The sequence below is a fragment of the Terrapene carolina genome, unplaced genomic scaffold (genome assembly GCF_002925995.2).
Source record: "Terrapene carolina triunguis isolate 2854851 unplaced genomic scaffold, T_m_triunguis-2.0 Scaffold89, whole genome shotgun sequence".
In the NCBI taxonomy this organism is placed as follows: domain Eukaryota; kingdom Metazoa; phylum Chordata; order Testudines; family Emydidae; genus Terrapene; species Terrapene triunguis.
In genome coordinates this window covers 28440421-28464453 of record NW_020664440.1, presented here as the reverse complement: position 1 = coordinate 28464453, position 24033 = coordinate 28440421, and the positions used below count along the sequence as shown (strand labels likewise).

Below are 24033 nucleotides of genomic sequence, written 5' to 3'. Positions count from 1 at the left end.
ACCCCCAGCCCCCGGGACGGCCTAGCTCCCCGGCATCCCTAACCCAACACCCCCCCCACCCCCGGGGCTGGCCTAGCCCACCCACAGGCACCCCTTAACCCCGTCTCCCCGGGCTGGCCTAGCCCCCCTGGCACCCTTAATCCAACCTCCCTGGTCCAGCATAGCACCCCACAGGCACCCTGGGCCGGTCTAGCCAACTCGTGGGCACTCCTCATACTCATGCCCCTGTTCCAATCCTTCTGGGCCCAGCCTAGCCCCCAACACCCCATAAGCCGCTCTCCCCACACCCCTGGGTCAGCCTGAGCCCCTGTGAACCCCGCATCCTCCCCCACACCAGGTCTGGCCTAGCTCCCTCCTTTCCCAGCAAGTCTAGCCCACCAGCCTCTTTTTTCCAAAGCCTCGACCTGTCCCCCCAGGCCCAGTTTTCCTCTTCCTCCCTTTACTGGCCCCAGTCCAACATTGTCTCCTTCCCCCATAAGGATGCTTCTGCTGCCTCCTCTTTTATAGGGTCCCCTGTGCACCTCAGAGACATACTTGGACTCTCCACTTCTCCCTATAGTGTGTGCCTCCTATATAGGACTCCCCTGCTGTCCCATAAGGATGTTCCTGCTACTCTCTTCCCCCTACAGGGATCCCCACAGCCCCATATAGGGATTCCTCCCCATACCACCCACTGCTAATCCCCACAAGGATGCCCCTTCCCTCTGAAGACCCTTCCCCCTATGATCTGGCCTCATTATGTTGATCTCCCACCTCTTCAGGGATCCTCTGGGAACCCGCTCCCTGATGAAGTCTCATCTCCCCTCCCATGACCTCTCTGGTCAGTGCACCCAACCCATATAGGGGTCTGGCTCTTCATGAACACCCCCTAACCATAATGAACTGCCTCCCTCACCCAAAGGCTCTCTTTCCCCCTCCCCCAAAGGATGATGAATTCCCCACACCTATCCTTTGGGACACCATCTCTGGTGGGCCAATGGGGGAATGTGTGCAGTTCAGACTATCCTGTCCAGTGAGACTGTGGTCTGCCTTAGGATTCCTGGGTTCTATCCCTGGTTCTGGGTGGCGAGTAGGGTCTAGTGGGTTACAACGTGGCCAGAGGGGTCGGGGGGAAGGCGGGTTGCACGGGAGCCAGGACTCCTGGGTTCTAACCCAAGCACTGCCATCTGTGCTGTCCTAGTAAGGGTGGAAGGGACACTTCCCTCTGCTCCCCTTTCCATAAAATGGGTTCATTCCGGACTCGCCTCTCTGGGGACTCTACTGTAGGGTGGAGGACCTCAGTCAAAAGTGGGAAAGGTTCTTATTGGAATGGCAGGAGGGGGCTGCTACTGTGGAAGAAGTGGATAGATTTACTGTTTATAGGCCTCCTTTTTCCCTGGGATTCAGTGGGGCCTACTCACACCACAAAGCACTCCTTTTCTATCTCAGTCACATCTTCAGCATTGGGGTAGGATGGGAACTGAAAGCAGCCTGGTCAGTTTCACCTTCTCTTCCCTGTCAGTTTCATTTCCTCCTTTCCTGGGTTGGGGTCCCTGATGCCTCCCCCTCACCAAATGACTGAAATCTGCTTTGCTATCCTCAAATGATTAAAAATCTGGGATCAGGCCCTTAAAAAACATGATTAAAAAAAAAATCAATGGGGGGGGGTATTTTGTTTGCCTTTTGCTCTGGGGAGGAGCTTTTAAGGGTCAAGATGATAAGCTTTAAATAAAAGCTGTGATTCTTCCTGCATCTCTTGAGTCAACAAGCTGGGGATTTATACTGTGAAATTGATGGTAAGATCATGAGAGTTGGCAGCACTGAGTCTAGCCCCCATCCCCCTTCAGTTCCCAAAGCTACGGTTCAGACTTTGTGGTTAAGGCACAGGGATGGGGCTGGAGATCTGTGTTCAGTGCCTGGCTGTGCTATATATTCCCTCTGTGACTTTGGGCAAGACATGTCTCTTGGTGCCTCAGTTTCTCCATCTGTAATCTGAGGATAAAACTTCCTCTGTTTAGACTGTGAGCTCTGTAGGGCAGTGACTGCCTCACTCTGTGTCTGTGAAGCACTTGGTGCAACAAGGGCCCTGAACTTGGGTCAGGGTCCATGCAGTGCCCGGCATAATGGGGGCCCCCAGTCTTGGGTCAGGGTCCATGTGGTACCTGGCACAATGGAGCTCTCCAGTCTCAGGTTGGGATCTGTGCAATACCTGGCATGATGGGGGTCCCCTAATCTCGGGTTGGTGTCTGGACAGTGCCCAGCACAACAAGGAAGCTCCCAATCTCGAGGTCAGAGTCGTTTTCAATGGCTTGTGCTCAGCTTTGGTCCTCACAGTTTACGCCTGGGTTGTGACAGCCAACACCTTGTGGTTTGCCCCCTTAGCTGGGTGTAGGGTATATTATTGCCTTGTGACATGGACACAAACATCCTTTGGTTCCGACACACCCCAGTCAATAGCGTTGATTCTGCATCTGGAGGGGTGGATCGCGAGTCTGGACCTGATCTTGTGAGGGGAAACGAGAGGCCCTGCTGCATTGCTAAGCCACAGGGCACAAGGAGAGAACACAGAGCCATAATAGGGGCAGGGAATAGCTCTGGTGTGAGGCTACCAGTGCCATTGGGTAGAGGTGATGTCCCATGGGGGTTGGGCAGGCATGGAACAAGTTGATGGTTCTCAGCCTTGGCCCCTGCCTGACAACCGGCCATGGGATGTGTCCCCTAGTCACCAAAGAGTCTGAGGAGCCAGCGACCCATGGAGGCTTTGCTCTTGTGTCAATCACCTCCCTGGGGACGCAGCATGCAATGGTTGTTCTCAGGGAAGGATGACCCAGAGAAGGGGTGGTGGTGTAATGCAGGAATTGGAGAAGTGCATGGCACCTGTGTCCAGGGATCTAAAGTCACTTGAGAGGAGTGGGGTCTAGTGGTTAGAGCAGAGGACCTGGGAGTACAAATCCAGCCCTAGGTCGGGGACTGGCTGGTTCCAGGGGGCATGGAATGGGATCTGGGGCCTTTTGCTGTTAGGGCCGCAGACTGGCTGGTTCAGGGGAATGAGTTATGGTGCCTTTCCCCTCTAGGGGGCGCTCTCTCTGGTCCACATAGCCATGTTCCTGGCACTGACTGTTGATAGGAGGGTGGGGCCCTGGGGGCAGTTCATAACACCCCACCCCTGATATTAACTATTTCCTCTCGTCTCCCCTCCAGGCCCGGATCAAGAAGATCATGCAGACGGATGAGGAGATTGGGAAGGTGGCCGCTGCCGTCCCTGTCATTATATGTATCCTTGGGAGTGCTGTGGTGCCCAGCTCCCACTCCTGACCCCCCAATTGCCGCCTTGTGCTCCCGCCAATCCTGGGGGATCTCCCTCCCAGACAGGCTTGGTTCATCATCCTGTAGGTTTCATTGCCCTGGCTGGTGGCTAATTACAACAACAGGTTAGACAGAGAATCAGAGGCAGCTCATCTAGTGGTTCAAGTGGCGGGAGGAGGATGGGAGTCAGAACTCCTGGGTTCTGTCCGAGCTCTGGGAGGGAGTGGTCTTAGACTGGGGCGATGGGAGGGACTGGGAGCCAGGTCTCCTGGTTCTATGCCCACCTCTGGGAGGGGAGGAGGGTTAGTGGGTCAGAGCAGGATGGGGGATGGCTGGGAGCCAGGACTCTTGGGTTCTATCCGCATGAACTATGATCCGAGTACAGAGGTGGGCAAACTACGGCCTGTGGGCCACATCCGGCCCGTGGGACCGTCCTGCCTGACCCCCGAGCTCCTGGCCTGGGAGGCTAGCCCCGTCCCCTCCTCCACTGTTCCCCCTCCCCCGCAGCCTCAGCTCGCTCGCTCCGCCATCAGCGCAATGCTCTGGGCGGCGGGGCTGTGAGCTCCTGGGGCAGCGCAGCTGCAGAGCCCGGCCTGACCCGGTCTCTGTGCTGCGTGGTGGCAGTGGTGGCGTGGCCCAGCTCCGGGTGAGGGGGGTTGGATAGAGGGCAGGGGAGTTCGGGGTGGTGGGCAGGGGGCGGGGGTGTGGATAGGGGTCGGAGGGGAGCAGGGGTTGAATGGGGGCAGGGGTCACGGGGGAGGGGCAGTCAGGAAGGAGTGGGGGTTGGATGGGACGGCAGGGGCAGTCAGGCGCAGGGGTTTTGGGGGCAGTCAGGGGACAAGGAGAAGGGGTGGTTGGATGGGGCAGGGGTCCCAGGGGGCTGTCAGGAATGAGAGGAGGGGTTGGATGGGGCGGCGGAGCTCCGAGGGTGGTCAGGGGACAGGGAACGGGGGTATGTGGATGGGGCAGGGGTCCCGGGGGGGGCCATCAGGGAATGGGGGGTTGGATGGGGCAGGAGTCCCGGGGGGGGCAGATAGGAGGTGGGGGCCGGGCCACGACCCCCTTCCCTAACCGTCCCTCCATACAATTTATGAAACCCGATGTGGCCCTCAGGCCAAAAAGTTTGCCCACCCCTGTCCTAGTACAAGCGGTGTTCTGTTCTGATCCCAGTGCTGAGTTCCCTTAACCCTTGGCTTGCCCTAGCCCGGGCGCTGGAGCTCTTCCTGGAGTCACTCCTCAGGAAGGCCTGTCAGGTGACACAGTCCAGAAATGCCAAGACCATGACCACCTCCCACCTGTAAGTACCCTACTTCCACCTGCATTCCCCCCTCTTCTGCCCAGCTGGGGACTTTTTGACCTAACCCCTGCAGTACTGGAGCAAGGAAATGCCAGATCTACTCCACAAGCAGACCTGCCCCACTACGGACAGACTTCTCTCACTTTTCTTGGAGCAGGGGGCTGGGAGCCAGGACTCCTGGGTTCTGTTCCCCGCTTTGCCACCAACTCACTGTGGCACTTCTGGACAGTCCCTTCCCTTCCTCTGTGCCTCAGTTTCCCCCCTTTTCAACTGGGGGGAGGCAGGGGTGAAGCACTAATCCCGAGCAGGGCTGAAGCTCATGGAGGTAATGGTGATTAGTGTTGTTATGGAGGGGGAAGGGGTGGCTTTAAACCCTGCATCCCCAGCTGGGATGGATACACCATGGGGGGTCTCTAGTAGCCCTCAGGAAGCCAATAGGGGCTGGGGGTCAGGTCCCCAGGGTTTCTGGGGGTGGGGGTGCTGCAGTCCCCTCCCCCAGAGTCTGAGCTGCTCTCCGCTCCCTGCAGGAAGCAGTGCATAGAGCTGGAGCAGCAGTTCGACTTCCTCAAGGATCTGGTGGCCTCGGTGCCTGACATGCAGGGAGATGTGGAGGATAACCACGCTGAGGGCGAGAAGGTCTCCAGGAGGTGGGCAGTAGGAGGTGCTGTGCTACAGGGAGAGGGGCAAGGGCTCAGTAGGGGCGTGCTCTTCCCTTGCACCCAGTGCTGGCCTATGTCCCAGTGTGCCACCATGGGCACTGTGCTACAGGGAATGAGGCAGGGGCTCAGTAGGGGGCACTCTCCCCTCACAGCCAGGGCTGGCCTCGATGCCCCAGTGTGCTGCAGGGAGCGGGTGGGACTCAGTACTGGATGTGCCCCCTTTCAGTCACTGCTGGCCCCAGCACAGCACTAGGGGGTGCTGTGCTGCAGAGAGACACCGACAGATGGTGGTCACTACAGATGCGATCACACTTCACTAAGAATCTGGAAACGAACTCCAGTGTCCTAGCTCAATTCCCATTCTGCTGATTCCATTCTGCCTCCCAAAACCCCGCTCTGCCATCCGAACTCGGTGTGGGGCTTCTCTTTGCTTCCTACCCCGAACCCATGCCGTGTTGCTGTGTGCTGTTACCCAGCCACCATGCCACACACCAGAGATGTCTACGCTCCAGTGATGTGGCAAAGCGATTCCTAAATACCTCTTCCCCGTTGCATCCCACGGGGGATTGGGACACGTCGTAGGTGACTGTCCCAGTGGGGAGTGCTGTGGCTGGGTTGGGAGCTTGGGAGGTGGAACCCCAAAGCGTTGCTGTAGATCATTGGGGTGGTATGTGGCCAGGGAGCCCTGGTGTGGAGTCAGGGGACTGGGTGGGTGACCCTTGGGTGCGGTCAAGAGATTCCTTCTGCACCAATCTCTGCTGGAGCCCCCATCCGTTGGCAGTGCCCCAATGACTCCTTGGTCTCTCTCCGGATGCAGGGGCCGGAAGCCGGGCAGTGGGCGGAAGAACGGCGGCACTGGCAGCAAAGGAAAGGACCCGAAGCAGTCAGGCACGGACTCCGAGCAGGAGGTGAATCTGGCAGGAGGTGTCTCCCAGCCCGCAGGCTCCGTCCTGCATGCAGCAGTGCCCCCTCCTGGCTGAGCCTTGCTGAGGTGCATGGGGAGCTGAGTGAAGGAGGTAGTCCCCTATGGGGCACAGATGGTGAAGGGTCTGGAATGCCATCCCCTCCCCCTGTCTTAGGAGGTTCCCCTCCTGGCTGCCTCCCTGTATGATCTATGGGCTGAGCATCCCAGGAGGGGTGTAGGGTCTGGTGGTTACAGCAGGGGGCGGTGCTGAGATCCAGGACTCTTGAGTTCTATTTCGACCTGGGGTGAGTCCCTTTCCCCTCTCTCTGCTTCAGTTTCCCATGAGACCAGCTCTGGGGAGCATCAGTCACTGTGTCCCTCAGGTGGTGCCGTCTCCATGCTGAGCTCTCTGCTTACCCTGCCCCCACAGGAGGATTCTGAGGACAGCGAGAGTGATGGGGAGGAGGAGACGTCCCAGTCCACGCCCCCCAGCCGCCCCACCACCCACTTCCCCAGGTACGAATCGGGGCCTGTCCAGTCAGGATCCAGAGGGCCTCCCATGCTCAGTAGTGCTGACAGGCTGGGCAGTGGTTGCCTAGTGCTTAGATCTTGGGCTGGGGGGACAAGACTTCTGGGTTCTATCCCTGATTCAGGGATGGGAGTGGGATCTAGTGGTTAGAGCAGAGCATTAGCTACTTAAGGGTAGTGATAACTAGAAACCTAATAGCAGTAAGTATGATCCAGTTGGAGCCTGATCCCTGTTACAGGGGTGGGGGCATACCAGGCTTGATGGGCCTCTCGCCCCGATGGAGGGGGTGGCTACCAGACTGGATGGGACTATGGGTCTAATCCAGGGTGGGGATACTGGAAGGGCCCATGGATCTGATTGGGCCAAGGGTTGGGGTGAGGAATGTGGGGTAGATGATCTCCCCTCCCCCACAATAACCTTCTTCCTTCTCCCCTCCCTGGCTCCAGCTCTCCGGCGCCATATTTGCACTTCACCTGCCCCCCACAGTCCACCATGGCCATGCCTGTCTCCGTGCCCCCGGCCCTGCCTGCCATGATGCCCTCTGCGCCAGCACCCCCCGCCCCAGCACAGGACGAGGAGGAGGAAGATTATGACTCGTAGCCCCGTTTCCTTTTAGTTTGTTTTAGTTGCTGCATTCGGGGGGGAGGGGGTGGTTCTTAAATTTATTAAAAAAAGAGAGAAAAGCATTTTACCTCCACGTGGTTTGTTTTTATTGTGTCCCTGGGTTGGGCTCGAACCCCTGATTCTCAGAGCCCAGATCGCCTCGTCCCTCCCCACTGTGTCATCCCTCTCTGTGGCGCCTTCCCCAACAGACAGAGTGTGACTGAGCCAACCCAGTGATTAGCTGCAGGTGTCTCCAGAGATGGGAAATGGGGACAAAACAGCCACTCCAGCTTGTGAAACCTCCTCCCCTTTCATTGTGACTTGATTTCTCCCTCCTCAGCCCCAAGGAATCAGGGTTTTTTTTCCCAGAGAGTGTAGGGCTAGCGCTTACATTGGTGTTACGGGTGTGATCCAGGCTTTGTGTAGGACATTCAGTTCCATTCCAGGCCTCGGTGTTGTCAGTCTGTCAGATCACGGGGCTCTTTGGCGTTGGGTAAGATTTTTTTCAGTGGTGCCCTCAGCTCTGCCCCCACCCAGCAACCATGGTTCTTGGTGGGGGCGCTGAGCTCTATTTTTCTTAGAAGCAGGATATTTGGTTCCATCCCAGCCCTGGTTCGGTGTCCCCCTTTTCTCTGCTCCCAGCACTGCTCTCTCAGATCCTGGGGTGGGGGCCTCTTTGTACTGGCTGGTCCTACATCCATTGGAGGAGGGAGGGACACAGTGAATCTCACAAGCAGCTTCTCCCCTTGTCCCCCATCACTGCATGTGAAATTCACTTGGATCTGATGATTGGTTTGGGATGACTCTGAAGTAGGGAGATGTAATTAGAGCGGGAGAAGGAGTCCCCCCACATGAAAGGACTCAGTGTCTCTGGGCATGTCTATCCTGGGCTTAACTGTATCTGCCACTGGAAGATGGTCCTGTGGTTTCACCCATCAGAATCCCCAACACACACCCAGCTGCCTCAATTTCACCCCCGGGATGGGGGCGAGGAATCTGTGAGCTATGGGGCTTTTAAGCACTCTTTTTAAAAATGAATGTCCCAGGCGCTGTATGTTCTCAATCCTTCATGCCATTTGCATGTCCCCCTCCAAGTGGGACTGGGAGCCAGCACTCTTGGGAAGGGAGTGGGATCTAATAATTAGAGCAGAGAAGTGCTGGGAGCCAGGACTCCTGGGTTCTTTTCCCCTCTCCCTCCCTGTCCTTTCTGTCCCTGGATATTGAGTGGATTCAATCTCCATTCTTTTCTTGCGGCTAAACCCCAGGGCTCCATCACCCCACCCCTGTGCAGTGTAGTCCTAAGGTTCCTAAGAGGCAGGAATTTCCACAGCGCCTTTTTACACGGATCTGTCCTGTTGGGAATGGGTTGTTTCCATGTGGGGGGTGGGTCCTGGCATCCCTTCAGGGCAGGGGTGCTTTAAGCTATCTTGGGGTGGGGGAAACGGGGACGAGGGGTTAAACGCTGTGTGGCTTGCGGCCACCTTGAGAGCTGGGATGCTGTGACTTTTAACGCGTTTGTTTGATTTTTTTGTATTGACTCAATAAAGTTCTGATTTCACTAGAATCCGTCAGTGTTTAGGATGAAATTTACAATGGGGTGGTTCTTATTGGAGAAGGGCAACAGAACTGGCCAGGACTCCTGGGTTCTATCCCCAGCTCTGGGAGGGGAGTGGGGTCTAGAGGGCTGGGAGCCAGGATTTCTGGGTTCTATCCCCAGCTTTGCTACTGATTCAATGTGGCAGGGGAGAGCTTTGTCAGAGTGTTTGGAATGAGCTGTGGGATCCTTGGCAGCTGCAGGGACTGGCTGAGCATCCCTGCTCCCAAACACCAGCCCCACTGGCCTGGACTACATCCCCCAACCTTCCCCTCGCGCTTTGGCCTGGGCTATGGCAATCTCCCTCCCCCCCCTCCCCCGCCAGGTGAGATCCCACCCCTCCCCACATTGACATAGGCTGGTAGTTTGTCCCCCTACCCCTGCAGACTGCCCCTTCCCCATCCCCTGCGCCCTGGGCTGAGTCCCCTCTGTACCTCCCCAGATGTGGGAAGCTTAGGGATACCTAGTGCCCATGCCTGCAACCCCACCTTAATCTTGGGTGCCTCCCCCACTCTCCCTGCAGAGAAGTCATCAAGGGACTAGCTTCTAACCCCCTTCCATCTAACAGTCCCCACACTCCACTGCAGCTCCAGTCTCTTCCCAATCCCCTGGTGCAAGTGCATCTTCCTCTGCAGCACCTGCCTCCCTGTCCTCCAGCTGGGCTGGTGCCCCATCCTCTCTCTCCAAGGGGGAGCAGGGAGGTGGCTGCATCCCTGGGGGGGTTTCGCTCCTTGTTCTAAGTGCCTTGGAAAAAGCTTTCACAAGCAAATTCCTGTTCTTCTCTGGGAGGATCAGCCCCTAGAGGGGGAGACCGTTCACCTTATCACTGTGCCCACAACTATGTAGGAACTGGTGCTAGAATCAGGTGTGTCAGGATTCTTGGGTTCTCTCCCTGGCTCTGGGGGGGCGAGAGGACAGGCTAGAGAGAGCCCAGCCAAGTGTAGTCTTCAAATCAAGGCTGGAGACCTTTCCCGAAGAGCCAACCACAGGTTACTGGGCCCAGCAGAGGGCGACCCTGGGCTGTGAGAGACAGGAGCTCAGACTGAATAGGCTAATGTTCCCTTTGTCCTAGTTGTCTGCAGGGCTGTAGCCCTCCTGGTCCCAGTATATTAGAGAGACATGGGGATGGTCCCATAGCCGATATTACCTTACTCCCTTGTGTTTCTTTGCACTACTGACTGTCCTGATCCTGGTGCTCAGCTATAGGACGTCTGTGCTGGCTGACACCAGGTCAGAAAAGGCACTGGCAACATGACCAGATGTCAGGAGAGGAACCATGGGAGTTTTCATTTGACCCCTCCCACTCCCAAAATTCCTGGAGTTTCTGGTAGGCATCTCCTACTGCATGGATGCATAAAGGGGAATCTCAAGTAGGAGAAGGGAGGTTCTATTACCTCTCTATTTGGCACTGGTGCAGCCGCTGCTGGAATCCTGTGTCCAGTTCTGGTGCCCACAGTTTAGAACAGGGGTCTCAAACACACGGCCCCGGGGTGATTTCCTGCGGCCCGCGAGCCCCTCGCAGCCCCCCACCCCGTGTTTACCAGAGCGGCCGGACGAGCACCGGGAGCAGGGCAGGCTCCCTGCCTGTCCTGCCCTGCGCAGCTCCGGGAAGAGGCTGGAACGTGGGGAAGGGGGGGGCGGAGGGGCTGTGTGTGGCTGTTACTTTAGGAAGAGCCCCCAGCAGCTCCCATTGGCCGGGAACGGGGAACCGCGGCCAATGGGAGCTGCTGGAGGCGGTGCCTCAAGCAATAGAAACGCACAGCCCCTCTTCCCCCCCCCCCCACGTTCCAGCCTCTTGCGGGGGCAGGGCAGGCAGGGAGCCTGCCCTGCCCCCGGTACAAGCCGGGCCAGATCCTGCCCCCCGAATCCCTCCTGCAGCTGAACCCCCTGCCCTGAACCCCCTGCCGCACCCTGCACCCGACCCCCTGCCATACCCTGCACCCCTCCTGTACCCTGATTCCCTGCCTCACCCTGCACCCCTCCTGCATCCCAACCCACTGCCCTGAGCCCCCGCCACAACCTGCACCCCGACCCCCTGCCTCACCCCTCACCCTTCCTGCACCCTGACCCCCTGCCTTGAGCCCCCTGCCGCACCCTGCACCCCGACCCCCTGCCCTGAGTCCCCTGCCGCACCCCACACTCCTCTTGCACCCCAACCCACTGCCCTGATCCCCCTGCTGCACCCTGCACCCCTCTTGCACCCCAACTCCCTGCCCTGAGCCGCCTGCTGCACCCTGACCCCTTGCTGTACCCCTCACTCCTCCTGCACCCCACACCCCAACTCCCTGCCCTGAGCCCCCACCACACCCCTCCTGCACCCCCTGGGGGCAGGGAGGGGGCAGAGTTGGGCTGGCGATTTTGGGGAAGGGGTTGGAATGGGGGCAGGGAAGGGGTGGGAAGAGGCGGGGCAGGGCCTCATGGAAGGGGTGGAGTGGGGCGGGGCTGAGGGCAGTGTGCGGGAGGCGGGGGAGGTGTCAGTAATGCGGCCCTCGGGCCAATGTACTAGTCCTCATGTGGCCCTCATGGTCATTTGAGTTTGAGACCCCTGGTTTAGAAGGATGTTGCTAAATTGGAGAGGGGGCCAATAGCAAAGTGGTGGAATGTTACACCATGGGATCCCTGCCTAGAATGCCGTGTGGTGAATTTGAACTGATGCAGAGCTGTATGGCTGCAAGGAAAAGGACTGTAGCAAAGGGGTGCAGATGCACTTCAATTCAATGTGATTACATTGCTGCATTTTGAGTGAGCAAACCATACTGCTGTAACATCACCATGAAGACATGGCCTTAGGGTGTGCCCTTGTGTGGGTCCCAGGCAGGGAGCAAACCTGGGAATTTCCTGATTTAAAAGGATGACATTCTGCCCATTGAGCTACAGGACAATGAATGGGAGTGCAGAGGCAGCAGCAGGTATGAGCTCTTGCCACCAGGGAACACTCATTGCAGTGTTAGCAGGGAGTACACAAGCATGTAGTTTGGGCCATTCCTTCTGAAAGGCAAAGTGACTGAGACCTGGGCCTGTGGGTGGGTCTATGCCCAGCTCTGCCTGGGGTTTCCTTACTTGTGAAATGATTGCAAGGTTGTTGCCTACTAAGGCTGGGGTGTGAGGCTTTGTTCTTTGGACTGTGAAGGTAACAGCTCTGTTAAGGTAAGCTAATCAGAGCTGTAGGACCTTGGGTGATATCCATATGCTGAGGGCCTGAGACCCAACAGAACTCATTGCTGATGTAGGTCTGGAGCAATGGGGCAAGCAATGCTGTCATTTCTTCATCCGCTGCTTCAGCCAGAGCAAGGGGTGGATGCTCGAGCCCAGCCCCCACTGCTACATCCCCCTGCAGCCTCAGAGGCCCCCCAATCTCCCAAGATACCAAGGGGCACCACACCCAGCTGATACCCCCATTGTCCCCCTGCAGTGTCCCAGGGTGCCCGCACCCCCATCTCCTCAGCTGCCAGGGGTCACCCCCTAGGCCCCTACCCAGCTGGGGCCCCAGGGAGAGGGAGCACACGCACACTTATCTTCCCTACGCCCCCCACTTCCCCGCCTGGTGTGTGACGGATGGGAATCCCGGCGAATGGGAGCGGGGACTCCGTGCCCAGGCCCAATGGAGAGGAGGGGCGTGGAATAGCTGTCACAACCGATTTAAAGGGACAACACCCTCCGCCCGCGCCGTCCCCTCCCCATTCCTAGTCAGCTGATGAGGCCTGAGCCTGGGTTCATCTGCAGGGCATCCTGGGCTGCTCTCTTCCTGGGGGCGCATGGAGGAGCCGCTGGAGATGCCGCCTGGGGAGGAGAGCAAGGTGAGCCTGGGACCCCCGTCCCCACGGCGGGGTCCTGCATTCCCCACCCGGGAGAGGAGGCAGTACCCTGTTGCCCCCCCCGCCCCGTGCCCTGGGTCGGGCATCGCCCTGCCCCCCCCCGGTGGGGTGCCCCTATATCTAACCCTCTTCTCTTCCCCAGCCTTGCTCACTCTCGGAGGAGCTCGTCACTGACCCCTCCTTGCAGGTTGAGATCTCAGACGCAGTCAGCGAACGGGACAAGGTGAAATTCACTGTCCAGACCAAGGTGAGGGGATTGGAAAGACAGGGTGGAAGGGGTCCCTTATGGGGGGTTTCCCACCATAGGGCTCTGATGTTTGGGGGGTCTCCAGGGAATGTCTAGTGAGGTTTGGGGGTCCTTGGCTTGGGTGTTCCCATTTGGGGTGGTCTCTGACAGGTCCACATATTGAAGGGGATTCTGGGGGTCCCAGGTTTGGAGTGTCTCATCCCCTGCCCCCCTGTTGCAGAGCTCTCTGCCCCACTTCACCCGCCCAGCGCTCTCCGTGGTCCGGCAGCATGAGGACTTTGTTTGGCTGCACGACACCTTCTCTGAAAATGATGAATACGCTGGCATCATTGTAAGTGGGAGTAGAGGGGATGAGAGGGACCGGGGGGACATTGTAAAGGGTGAGAGGAAATATGGGGATCATGATAAGGAGGGCATTTGGGGGGGCATGGGGCAGTGTGTCGTAAGGGGGAACGTCATGTCAGGTTCTGGTGTCCACAACTCAAGAAGGCTATTGTTAAATTGGGTTCAGAGAAGAATCACGAGAATGGTTAAAGGACTGGAAAACATGCTGTGATAGTGAGGGACTCCAAGAGCTCAGTTTAACCAAGAGACGGTTAATTGGTGTCTTGCTCCTAGTCTGCAAATAAAGGTCTAACAAGATCCATGGGCTGGAAGTTGAAGCCAGAAATAGGGTGCAAATTTGTACCAGTGGGGGGAATGAACCAATGGAGCAATTTACCAAGAGCTGTGGTAGATTCTCCATCACTGGACATTTTTCAGTCAAGACTGGGTGTTTTTCTAGTCTGCTCTAATTCACAGCAGCAGCAGATTCACATAGCTGTGGTGGACATAAAATTAACTTCCATCCTGAATAGTCCCTTGTAAGTCTTTTTCCTTCAGCAAGAGTCAGCATGGGAGGATTTAGGCTTCTTAAATCCTTCAAAATGGCATCTTCCAACCTCATTTGTGGTTGGTCTCATGCTCTACTTTCTTTGACCTCAGGTCTATTAAGCTTCTGTAAAAGCACACCTTCTCCATGTGATGACCACACCATTGCAATCTTCTTCTCAGCGGATGTAAGATTGCAACTTGCCGGGGTCATCTAAGTATCTCTTTGTTTGTGACAAAATCAAACCAGTGGATGTTTTGACACTGACAACTGTTTAGTTTCCTCTCCTCGCCTGGTTTTCATGGCCTTGTTTCTGCTCCATACAACAGAGTTCTCATGTCCATATTGAACACTTGTATCTTAGTTGTCACATGGACATCCTGCTACCCAGAGGCATAGGTGCTGGAACTAGGGATGCTGGGGGTGCTGCCGCACCCCCTGGCTTGAAGTGGTTTCCATTCTATACAGGGTTTACAGTTTGGTTCAATGGCTCTCAGCACCCCCACCAGGAGCGCCGCCAGCTTTTCTGCTGACTTAGGCGGCAGAAGGTCCCGCCTCAAAATACCGCCCCCCACAGAGGCGGCGGAAGGTCCCGCCGCCGAAATACCGCCGTGGTCGCCGCCCCCCAAATTGTAGCACCCTAGGTGACCGCCTAGGTCGCCTAATGGGTTGCGCCGGCCCTGACCCCCACTATACAAATTGTTCCAGCACCCCTGTCCAGAGGCCTTTGAAGACACCAAAATGCCATGCATGCAAGACCAATCCAACGTGTGACTTCTTCGGATATAGAGCCTCGTACTGTCAAGTGATTACCCAGATAGATACACCTATTCACCCAGTCAATGTCATTGCTGTCTACAAGCATCATTTGCAGGTCATTCGTTTCTGTTTTGTAGGAAGCCTGCATAGCTTTGGTTTGATCACCATTGACCCTAAATCCCAGAGATTCTGCTGTTTTTCACAGCTCTCCCAGCATTAGCTGTAGTTGGCCAGTAATCTCTCCAAGTAAGGCAATAATATCAGCATGGTAAAGATCATCTAAAGATGAATCTCTCAATTTCACGTCTCCTACTTTGGCCACAGTCAGTTTTATTGTCAGATAGTCTATCAGAACATTAGATTATGTAGGTGAGAGAACATATCCCTAGTGTGCCCCTGATTCTACTGAAAACCAGTCTGTAATACAACCATTGACCTTCACGCAGCTAAATGTACCATGGTACAGTTTCTCCACCAGGCACACTCAGGGTATGTCTACACTTAAATTGCTACAGTGGCATCACATCCTATATTGACGAGAGGACTTCTCTTATTGGCATAGGTAATCCACCTCCCTGAGATGCAGTAGCTAGGTCGAAGAAGAATTCAAACGCTGCATCTAGGCAGGAGGTTAGTCTAGATGACCCTTGTGGTTCTTTCTAACCCTATGATTCTATGACCTAGTGCTGGCTACACTGGGGGGTAGGTCGCCATAGCTACTTCTCTCAGGAGTGTGGCTCTTTCACCCCAAGTCTTCAGGCACCCCATCCTGGCACAGAAGTGTTCACAGTGGAGTCAAAAGCAGCTGGAGAGTCTTTAAATGCGGTGTTAACGTCCTTTTGTTGTTTTTCAGTAACATCTCACAGAGCACAGATAGCTGGATTGTAGTTCAACCTGGGCAGAAACCACAAGGGTTGTCTCTCATGTTTGGGGTGAGACAGTATTTCAGCTGGCTCAGTAACGTGATGGTAAACACCTTCCCTGGGACTGACAGCAGCGGTATTCCCCGGCAATTTGAGCAAGCTGATCACTCTTTTTTGAAAAAAGGGAGGATTCAGCCTCCTTTCCACTCTTCTGGAATGTGACCGGGTTCCCAAACTATTTAGACAACTGAATTCAATCCAGGTCTCCACTCTTTAGCAGTTCTAATGAAATATGGTCAAAACCAGGTGCTTTATCATGTCATAACTGTTTGACCACAAGCATCATTGCCTCTAAGGTCACCTGCCCATTTTCTCCTGGGTTCATTTTTGAATTAAGTTGTAGTTTACATCTTGGCGGTGAATCAATTCACAAAAATGCTCCCACCAACTTTTAAGTGGTGCACCAATATCCTGGCAGTATTCTCCATTTTTGTCCTTAACTGGCAGAAGCTGAGAGAATGGACATCCAATGCGGACTTTCAAAATCTCAAATACACCTTTCTGGTCACGTCTTTCAGAGGCTTCCTCAATGTGCTGTGCGAAACTGTTCCACCGTTGATTACGATCATTCCGACAGGTTCTCTTGACTCCTCAGTCAAGACATTTGTTTCCCTCTATTGCCCATTTCCTCCTCCCTTCACTGACTTGACTCTAACCTTCCAGTGCATCCATTCTGCACAGCACCTCTTTTTTTCTGTCCCAAAATTTGATGGTATCATCTGTAATCCAGGGTTGCTTTTTCATTCTCCTTAGTCCAAGTGGTTCTCCAGCAATCTCAGTGATAGTGTAACACCAACAGACCCTGGTCGTCTTCGAACCTGGGATCTCTGAAGCTTAGTGCATGAGTCTCTACTGCATGAGCTAAAAGCCACATGGCTCTTAGCTGAGGCGGAAACTCATTAATCTCTCTCTCTCTACGTGGTCTTGGTGCCACTAGATGGGACAGAACACCACACCCAGGAGGTGTATGGGTTACAATAGCATCCTAAAATAAAGTCCACTCTTCCCCTGCACTAGACAGCTGGCCATCCAATGTAGAGTACTCCTTGGAAATCGCCACCACTTACCTATTAGAGATTGCTTCATCATGAAGCTTATCAACCCTGAAGCATTTCAATGCAATGGTTGCCCCTCTGTGGAACTGTATGAAACGGAACATCATTGTTGCTATTAGGTGTCAATGCTCATACGCAACCAGGAGTTAATTCCAGGCAGCCCTATGGCCTGTGTTATCCAGGAGGATAACAGTGGGCCCCCGATCAGTGAATCTGTGAATTGTAAGGGCATGGAGCTTGGGGTGCAGGGGGAGACACAGGATCACTGTAAGGGGGGCAGGGGTGTGTGGAGAAGGAAGAGTGTTTCTAGAGGAGGGGGATCCTTTAGTCATTGACATCCTGCCCCTAATGGACCCCCCCAATGGCCCTGCCCTAGCCCGAGGCATCATCCCCCAACAGGATATCTGAGCCCTTTGCCTTCCTGCTCTGAGACTTCCCTCCGCCCCATAGCTACTGGCTGTGAATCCTTTCTCAGCCCCTCCAGCTCCACCTCCCAGCCTCCCTTGTCCCAACCATTAGCCCCCTACCAGCTTCACTCCCCTCCCCCAACTGTGAGGCCCCCTTAGTTCTGCCCTTTCACCCCCATGCCTCAACCATGAGCCCCCATCAGGTCCACCCTCACCCCTGGCCTGCCCTGCTCCTCCCTTTTCCCCCAGCCTGCCCCACAGCTAGTATCAGGGGGCCATGGGGGCTTGGGGTCACAGAGGTTTGAGAGGCTGAAGGAGGGGTTCAGAGCTAATATTTCTCCTGGTTCTTCCCCCACCACCCCCGGCCCAGATCCCCTCTGCGCCCCCCAGGCCTGACTTCGAGGCATCGCGGGAGAAGCTGCAGCGCCTTGGGGAGGGGAACAGCACCCTGACGCGGGAGGAGTTCGCCAAGATGAAGCAGGAGCTGGAGGGGTGAGTGACACCAGGGGAGGGTGGGGGCTGACCTCAATGCCCCAGTGTGGCACTAGGGGGCGCTGTGCCATGGGGCAGTACAGGCGATCAGCGAGAGGTGATACAGAGGGGTTAGTAGGGGGCACTGCAGGGGGGGCAGTACAGGGAGGCAGTGGGGGTGGTCCAGGGAGTCAGTACCGGGACACTGTCCCTGCAGATGCTCACCCGCCTGTCTCCCGCAGCGAGTACCTGGCCATCTTCAAAAAGACGGTGGCAATGCACGAGGTGTTCCTGCAGCGCCTGGCAGCCCATCCCGTCCTACGCCGGGACCACAACTTCTATGTCTTCCTGGAATACGACCAAGACGTGAGCCCCCCAGCACCCCACCCCTGAGTGAGCCCCCCGACCCCCCCCCCCCCCCCAGGCTCCCCCTCCTCCCCCGCTGCCCCCCAGACACACCTGCCCCCGGCCCCCCAGCTCTCCTCTCCCCTGCTGAACCCCCCACCTCCTCCCCACTGAGCCACCCCCCACTACCAGCCTTCTCCACTGCTGAGCTGCAACCCCCGCACCCCTGCTGAGCTGCTTGTCTCCCTGGCACAGGCCCCTGGTACCCAATTTGAGGCCATTCCCGTCTCCGCCACCTCCCACCAACAAGATGGGGCCATGTGGGAGATTGCCCCCCACAACGTGAGGAGCACAGGGCCTGGAAGGAGCCAGGGAGGTGAGGGGGGCACTTCCTTCTCCCCCCACTGCCCTGCCCCCCTCTCCCTTCCAATCCTGGCCTTCACAGATCCCTCCCCTAATGCTCATATTATCTCTGGCTGTGGGCAGCCCCTGGGCTGGGCTGGGAGGGATGTGAGGTGCAGAGGGTCCTGGGGGGCCCTCTCCCGCCCCCCCCCCCCCACACACACACCTGGCATTCCCTCTCCTTGCAGCTCAGTGTGCGTGGCAAGAATCGCAAGGAGCTGCTGGGCGGCTTCTTCCGGAACATCGTCAAGTCAGCTGACGAGGCGCTCATCACCGGGGTGTCGGGGCTGAAGGTGAGCCAGGACCCACTGCATGCGGGGATGGGGGGGGTGAACCCCCCTGGGGAGCAGGGAAGGAGTGTGTGCCTCCATCAGATCCCATCTCCCCAGAAATCCATGGGCCCTGCACAGATCCCCTAGTGACAATCAGGACTAATGCCTGTCCTGCAGCTCTGGGTGCCTTCAGTGCTCTGCTGCTGTGGCTCACAGTTCTGACACCAACAGCCAGGCTACCGCCATGCAGGTCACACCCTGCCTTCCACCCCCAGTGACCCCAACACCCTCTCCCCCCGTCCTGACTTTCCCCCAAACAATCCTGCATTGTCCAGCCCTCTCCTGCAACACTCACTGAAGTAAGGAAGTTCGTTGTTCCTTCAGAGGGACAATCCAGGGCCGCTCACTGACTTCACTGGGGTTTGACAAACGCTCTTATGGCAGTCCCAGCGCCGAACTGGTGGATAGTAAAACACGTTTAGTGAAGGCAAAGGCAGAGGTTTAAAGGGTACCCGTAGGAGGAGTGACGATAAATGGTTACACCTGTGCTTCTAAGACTGACACTTCACTTCAGCGAGTTACAACCCTTGCCTGAGCCTCACCTAAACTCAGTTCCCGGGTACTTCAACCGCTTGGCTGGAGGACCCAGCGGCCTGGGATTTCAAGTGCTCTGGCCCCGTGAATCCTTCCTCGTTATACTTTTATAATACAGGAATACTATCTACAAGCAGTTGATTGTTGCTTATCATTTGTGGTTCAGATCCCCTGTCTGTATAGTTAAGAGGCCTCTCCCCAACCCGCTAGGCTGCTGGTTTTGTTCACCTTTGTACGCAGAGATTTCTTCACTGTTTCTTCCTGATGACCGGTCAGCCGAGCAAATACATGTTCCTTTGCCTAGAGCAGACTGGACTTATGCACTGCTTGCCAAACCCATCTGAAGAACATCATTCTAGTGCTTACTTCCAACTCTTTGTACACACCTGGGCCCTACATCACACTGGAATATTAATGAGCAGGGAGTTAGTTTTCCAGTGATATCTCATGATACCAGTGTGTTAGGTGTAGTGAGTGTGTCGGGCCTGATAGGAGTGGCTGACAGAGTAGCAAATCACCAACGGGGCTCTGTCACACACCCCCACACCAAGCCCCAGTGCGGAGAGTAACCTGGCCTGCACAGATCACCCCTGACCCCGACTGCAGCAAGTGGCACAGCTGGTGCAACCCTCCCCCCACCACGGTACCACAGAGAGTGGCACGGCATGCTGTCCCCCTCGCACTCAGTGGAGAGTGGCACAGCCCGCACAGGTTCCTCCCCCTACAGCAGTGACCATGTTAGCACTTAGCCCAGCCCATGTAGACGCCCCCCCACCCTGTGCAAGGACCACATGGCACACCTCCCCCCCCCCGGGCTTGAGGGGCTGCATGGTGTGTGCTGATCCCCCTCCCCTGTTACGGGTGGGGCGGTGTGTGGGGCACCCCTCGGCTCTCTGGCTCCCTGTCACCCCCTGCAGGAGGTGGACGAGTTCTTTGAGCACGAGCGGACGTTCCTGCTGGAGTACCACACCCGGATGCGCGACACCTGCCTCAAGGCCGACCGCGTCATGCGCTCCCACAAGAGTACGTAAGGAGTGGGATTCTCCCTCTCTGGTCCCTCCCCTACAGCCCCCTCTGGGACCAGGATCACCCTCCTGCCCCACCCTGGCCCCTGGCACTGCCCCTTTCAGGAGTGTCTCCCCTGGGGAGGGGAGCTTCCCGGTGGTCGGGGCACTCGTGGGTGGGGACCCCCTGGGGTGCTTACCACCAGGGATCCCCTGGCGAGTGGCAGCTGCCTAGGAGCTGTCCCCTATGTGGAGGCAGTGGGGGAGTCCTTAGGGGTCAGAGGGGCAGGGTGATGGAGGCTCTGGGGAGGGGAACCCCCATCGGGCTCCTGGAGGTGGGTGTGAGGCAGGGACTCCTGATTTGGTGGGGGGCAGTCCCTAGGCTAATGGGGTACATCCCCTGCCCTGATGGCTGCCCCCCAATACAGGCCTGGCAGAGGACTATATCCCCATCTCGGTGGCACTGGGCAGCCTAGGCACACAGGAAGTCCGCCAGCTCCAGACGTGAGTATTGAGGTGCAGGGAAGGGGCTCCCTACAGGCCCCCAGAACTGCTTGCTGAGGGAGCTGTGTTGGGGAAAGAGGTGCTGGGACTGGGGCTTGAATAACCCCCACCAAGCTTGGGGGGGCTGCTATAAGGTGTGCCCTCCCCCAGAATGGACTCTGTTCCCCCCCCTGCAATGACCCCAGTTGGGCACCAGGGGGCACTTCCACTCCCAGCCTAGGGTGCCAAATGGGGATTAGATGCTGGGGGGAGAGTGGTGAGGTGGGAGGCATTTTGGGGGTGCAGAAGGCAGCCCAGTGTGGTGGTGATGGGGCCCTGTGGATAGTTGGGCGCTGATGGACAGGGGGGCGGCACTTCCCGGGGGGGCGGTAGAGTTCTGGGGGGAAGGAGACACCTCAGACAGAGCTGGGGGATGGGTGCTGTCTGGTGGGGGGCAGGACACAGGGGACACCGAAGGGGATGGGGTGCTGTCTGGTGGGGGAGATGCAATATCAGGGGGCCCTAATGTAGGGGAAGGGTGTGGGGGCACTAGGGGGCTGGTGGTGTGGGGGAGGGGGCGTAATGGGTGGGTTACTGGGGGGAAAGTACCAGGGGGGTCACTGATGAGTCTCCCCTTCACTCCCCAGGAGCTTCCTGAAATTGGCTGAACTCTTCGAACGGCTGCGGGTGAGTGAGGGCTCCTCCCCCCGCGAGGAGCCTCTCCCCATCCCCTACTCTACCATGGGCCCCCTCTGCTCTGGGGCTTCTACCTCCCCACACACACAAATGCTCTGCCACCATTCCTCATGCTCCAGACCTCCCCAATCTCCTGGTGTCCCCCACCTTCCTCTGAACCGCACAACCAGGATCAGCCGCACCCCATAGACTCTGCAGTGGGGAGGCAGGGCCTTCATGGCCCCCATCCTGCACCTCCAGCCCCCTTCTCAGGGGGTCTCCACCCCCACTTGCTAGCGCCCCCTATGGCTGGATGTTGGGGACCTCTGAGGGGGTGACATTAGCTCAGAAGGATGGGGTGTAGAGGCTCAGGATTAACTGTGGGATTAACACACACCCCCTTTGCTGATCAACCTCCCACCCCCTTCTGTCCTCTCCTCCCCAGAAGTTGGAGGGCCGTGTGGCATCAGATGAGGATCTGAAACTGTCTGACCTGCTCAAGTACTACATGAGAGACTCACAGGCAGCCAAGGTACAGGCAGCACGGTGCAGAGATGCAACCGCCTCTGGGATGGGGCCTGGGGCTGTTAATATAGGGCTCCCTCACCCAGCACTGAGATGCAGCCACCTCTGAGGTGGGGCATGGAGATGTATAACTGTCTGTGTCCCCAGGATCTGCTGTACCGGCGCCTGCGGGCACTGGCTGATTACGAGAATGCCAACAAGGCACTGGACAGAGCCCGCATGAGGAACAAGGAGGTGAAGCCGGCTGAGACCCATCAGCAGCTGTGCTGTCAGCGCTTTGAACAGCTATCAGCCTCTGCCAAGCAAGGTGAATACAGAAGGGCTAGGAGCCAGGACTCCTGGGCTCTGTCCCTATCTCTGGGAGGGGAAGTCGGGGGGATGTCTAATGGGTTAGAGCAGGGGGCTAGGATACAGATCTCCTGGGTTCTCTCTCTCTCTCTCCTGGGGCAGAACTGACTGATTTCAAGTCACGTCGAATCTCCGCATTTCGCAAGAACCTGATCGAGCTGGCGGAGTTGGAGCTGAAACACGCCAAGGTATCAGGGACCCCCAGAAATCTTGCAACCCTGCCTGGGGCCCACCCACCTCCCTGTTAGCCCTTGGGAACTCCCCTACCCCAGCCTGAGTATGGCGCTGCAAGAACTACCACTTCCCCCCCACCCTCCAGAAACTCCTTCAACCCTGGCTGGGAACCCCTGGGGATCCCCCCCCCCCCCCCCCAACTACCTGCCTCCCCCCCAAACCTGAACTGGGACCCTTCAGAAGCTCCCATCTCTTTCTTACCCTCCTCACCCAGGGCATGCTCTGCCTCCCCAAGCCCCTGGGGAGCCCTGTTCCTCCCCCCCATGACCTCTGCACCCTGGGGTGGGGGGCTGGAGGGTTGTCTGAGCTCCCCCCAATCACCTGCATGCCCCCCATCAGCACAGACCCTGTCCTCAGTTGCAATACCCAGGTGTGGCCTGCAGGGGGAAGCAGTGCAACACACTTGGGTCCTCGTACAGGTTCAGTGCCTGCAATGCCACTCCCAGTTAGGCTGGGAGCCAGGACTCCTGGGTTCTGTCCCCAGCTGTGAGAGGGGTGTGGGGTGGGTCATTTTAGGTTTTCTTGGGGTCCCGGTTTCCCCTGGAGCATTGCACTGGGGTGGGTCTCCCCCTCCCCCTATATTAACAGCCCCAGGCCCCTTCCCCTAACCCCCTCCCCTCTCTTCCAGGCCAGTAGCCTGCTGCTGCGGAACACCCTGATTGTGCTGAAGGGCGACGCCTGATACTACCACCCAGCCCTGCACCTGGGGGAGGGGCCTCTCAGCGCCTTGGTGCAGAGACCCCCCCCCAGCGCTACTGCTGCCTCATAATCCAGCCCCATATATCCCTGCCCCAACCCTGTTGGCATTCCAGCCCCCCCATACCTGCTCTGCCAACTCTGGGGGGCCCCATCTGACTGTGGGGGCAACCCCCCCAACACCCATTAACTTCCTCCCCCTGGCCTCCCAGAGAGGGCTGCAACCTAGAGTTCCTTTAGGAGGGGAGTGGGCTGGGAGCCAGGACTCCTGGGGTCTATCCCCAGCTTTGGAAGGACAGTGAGGTATAGTAGGTTAGAGCAGGAGGGCTTGGAGACAGGTCTTTGTGTGTCTTAGGTGAGCCCCTTCCCCTCTGTCCCCCACCTCCCCACTGCAGTAAGACCACATGGGGTGGGGGATGTTAAGGTGCATTCAAGTACATAAAAGGTTATTTAAAGGAGGAAGGAGAAAAAAATTCTTCTTAACCTCTGAGGATAGGACAAGAAGCAATGGGCTCAAATTGCAGCAAGGGCGGTGTAGGTTGGACATTAGGAAAAACTTCCTAACTGTCAGGGTGGTTAAGCACTGGAATAAATTGCCTAGGAAGGTTGTGGAATCTCCATCATGGGGGATTTTTAAGAGCCTGTTAGACAAACACCTGTCAGAGATTTTCCTGGATAATACTTAGTCCTGCCTTCAGTGCAGGGGACTGGACTAGATGACCTCTTGAGGTCCCTTCCAGTCCTCTGATTTGGAGGTGTTCTAGCCATGCACAAGAATCCAGGCTAGATGCCATCTCCCAGCAACCAGATGCAGGGGGGAGGGGCAGAATGAGGGGAGGAAGGGGTGTGAGATGGGGGGGGAAGTGTGAAACTGCAGTAGGACGACAAGCAACCACAGCCTGGTGGCTATCATTCAATTCTATCCATCCACAGCTCTGTACCCCCCTGCCCCAAACTCCCCCAATAAAGGCCCATTTTGTATCCAGCTCCACCCCCTGCAGCCTCATTATCAACCCCCCCCCCCTTTGCAAACCTG

General features: G+C 57.0%; 2 protein-coding genes across 2 annotated transcripts; both read left to right on the top strand.

The window, feature by feature from the left end:
- Positions 1-3135: 3135 nt before the first annotated feature.
- DRAP1 (DR1 associated protein 1) lies at positions 3136-8702 on the top strand (the record flags this gene model as incomplete). Its single annotated transcript, XM_026650454.1, has 6 exons — positions 3136-3253; positions 4489-4582; positions 5110-5229; positions 6059-6149; positions 6576-6661; positions 7121-8702. Coding segments are annotated over 6 exons (663 nt in total), but the record flags the coding sequence as incomplete, so codon positions are not given.
- Positions 8703-12555: 3853 nt separating this feature from the next.
- Positions 12556-23447, top strand: SNX32 (sorting nexin 32). The gene is made up of 13 exons (XM_024217772.2): positions 12556-12668; positions 12829-12933; positions 13154-13264; positions 17319-17440; positions 17662-17785; positions 18355-18459; positions 19950-20055; positions 20465-20540; positions 21167-21206; positions 21640-21726; positions 21867-22026; positions 22170-22255; positions 22930-23447. Exons 1-13 carry the CDS (start codon positions 12627-12629, stop codon positions 22981-22983), a joined length of 1218 nt encoding a protein of 405 aa, XP_024073540.1. The 5' UTR covers positions 12556-12626; the 3' UTR covers positions 22984-23447.
- The last annotated feature ends 586 nt before the right edge of the window (positions 23448-24033 follow it).

Excerpts from the sequence above, each read along its gene's own strand:
- SNX32 (XM_024217772.2), top strand. The coding sequence starts at position 12,627 with ATGGAGGAGCCGCTGGAGATGCCGCCTGGGGAGGAGAGCAAG. Across the intron at positions 17,786-18,354 it reads TCCTGGAATACGACCAAGAC|CTCAGTGTGCGTGGCAAGAA; the intron begins GTGAGCCCCCCA and ends CTCTCCTTGCAG. Across the intron at positions 22,256-22,929 it reads TGGAGCTGAAACACGCCAAG|GCCAGTAGCCTGCTGCTGCG; the intron begins GTATCAGGGACC and ends CCTCTCTTCCAG.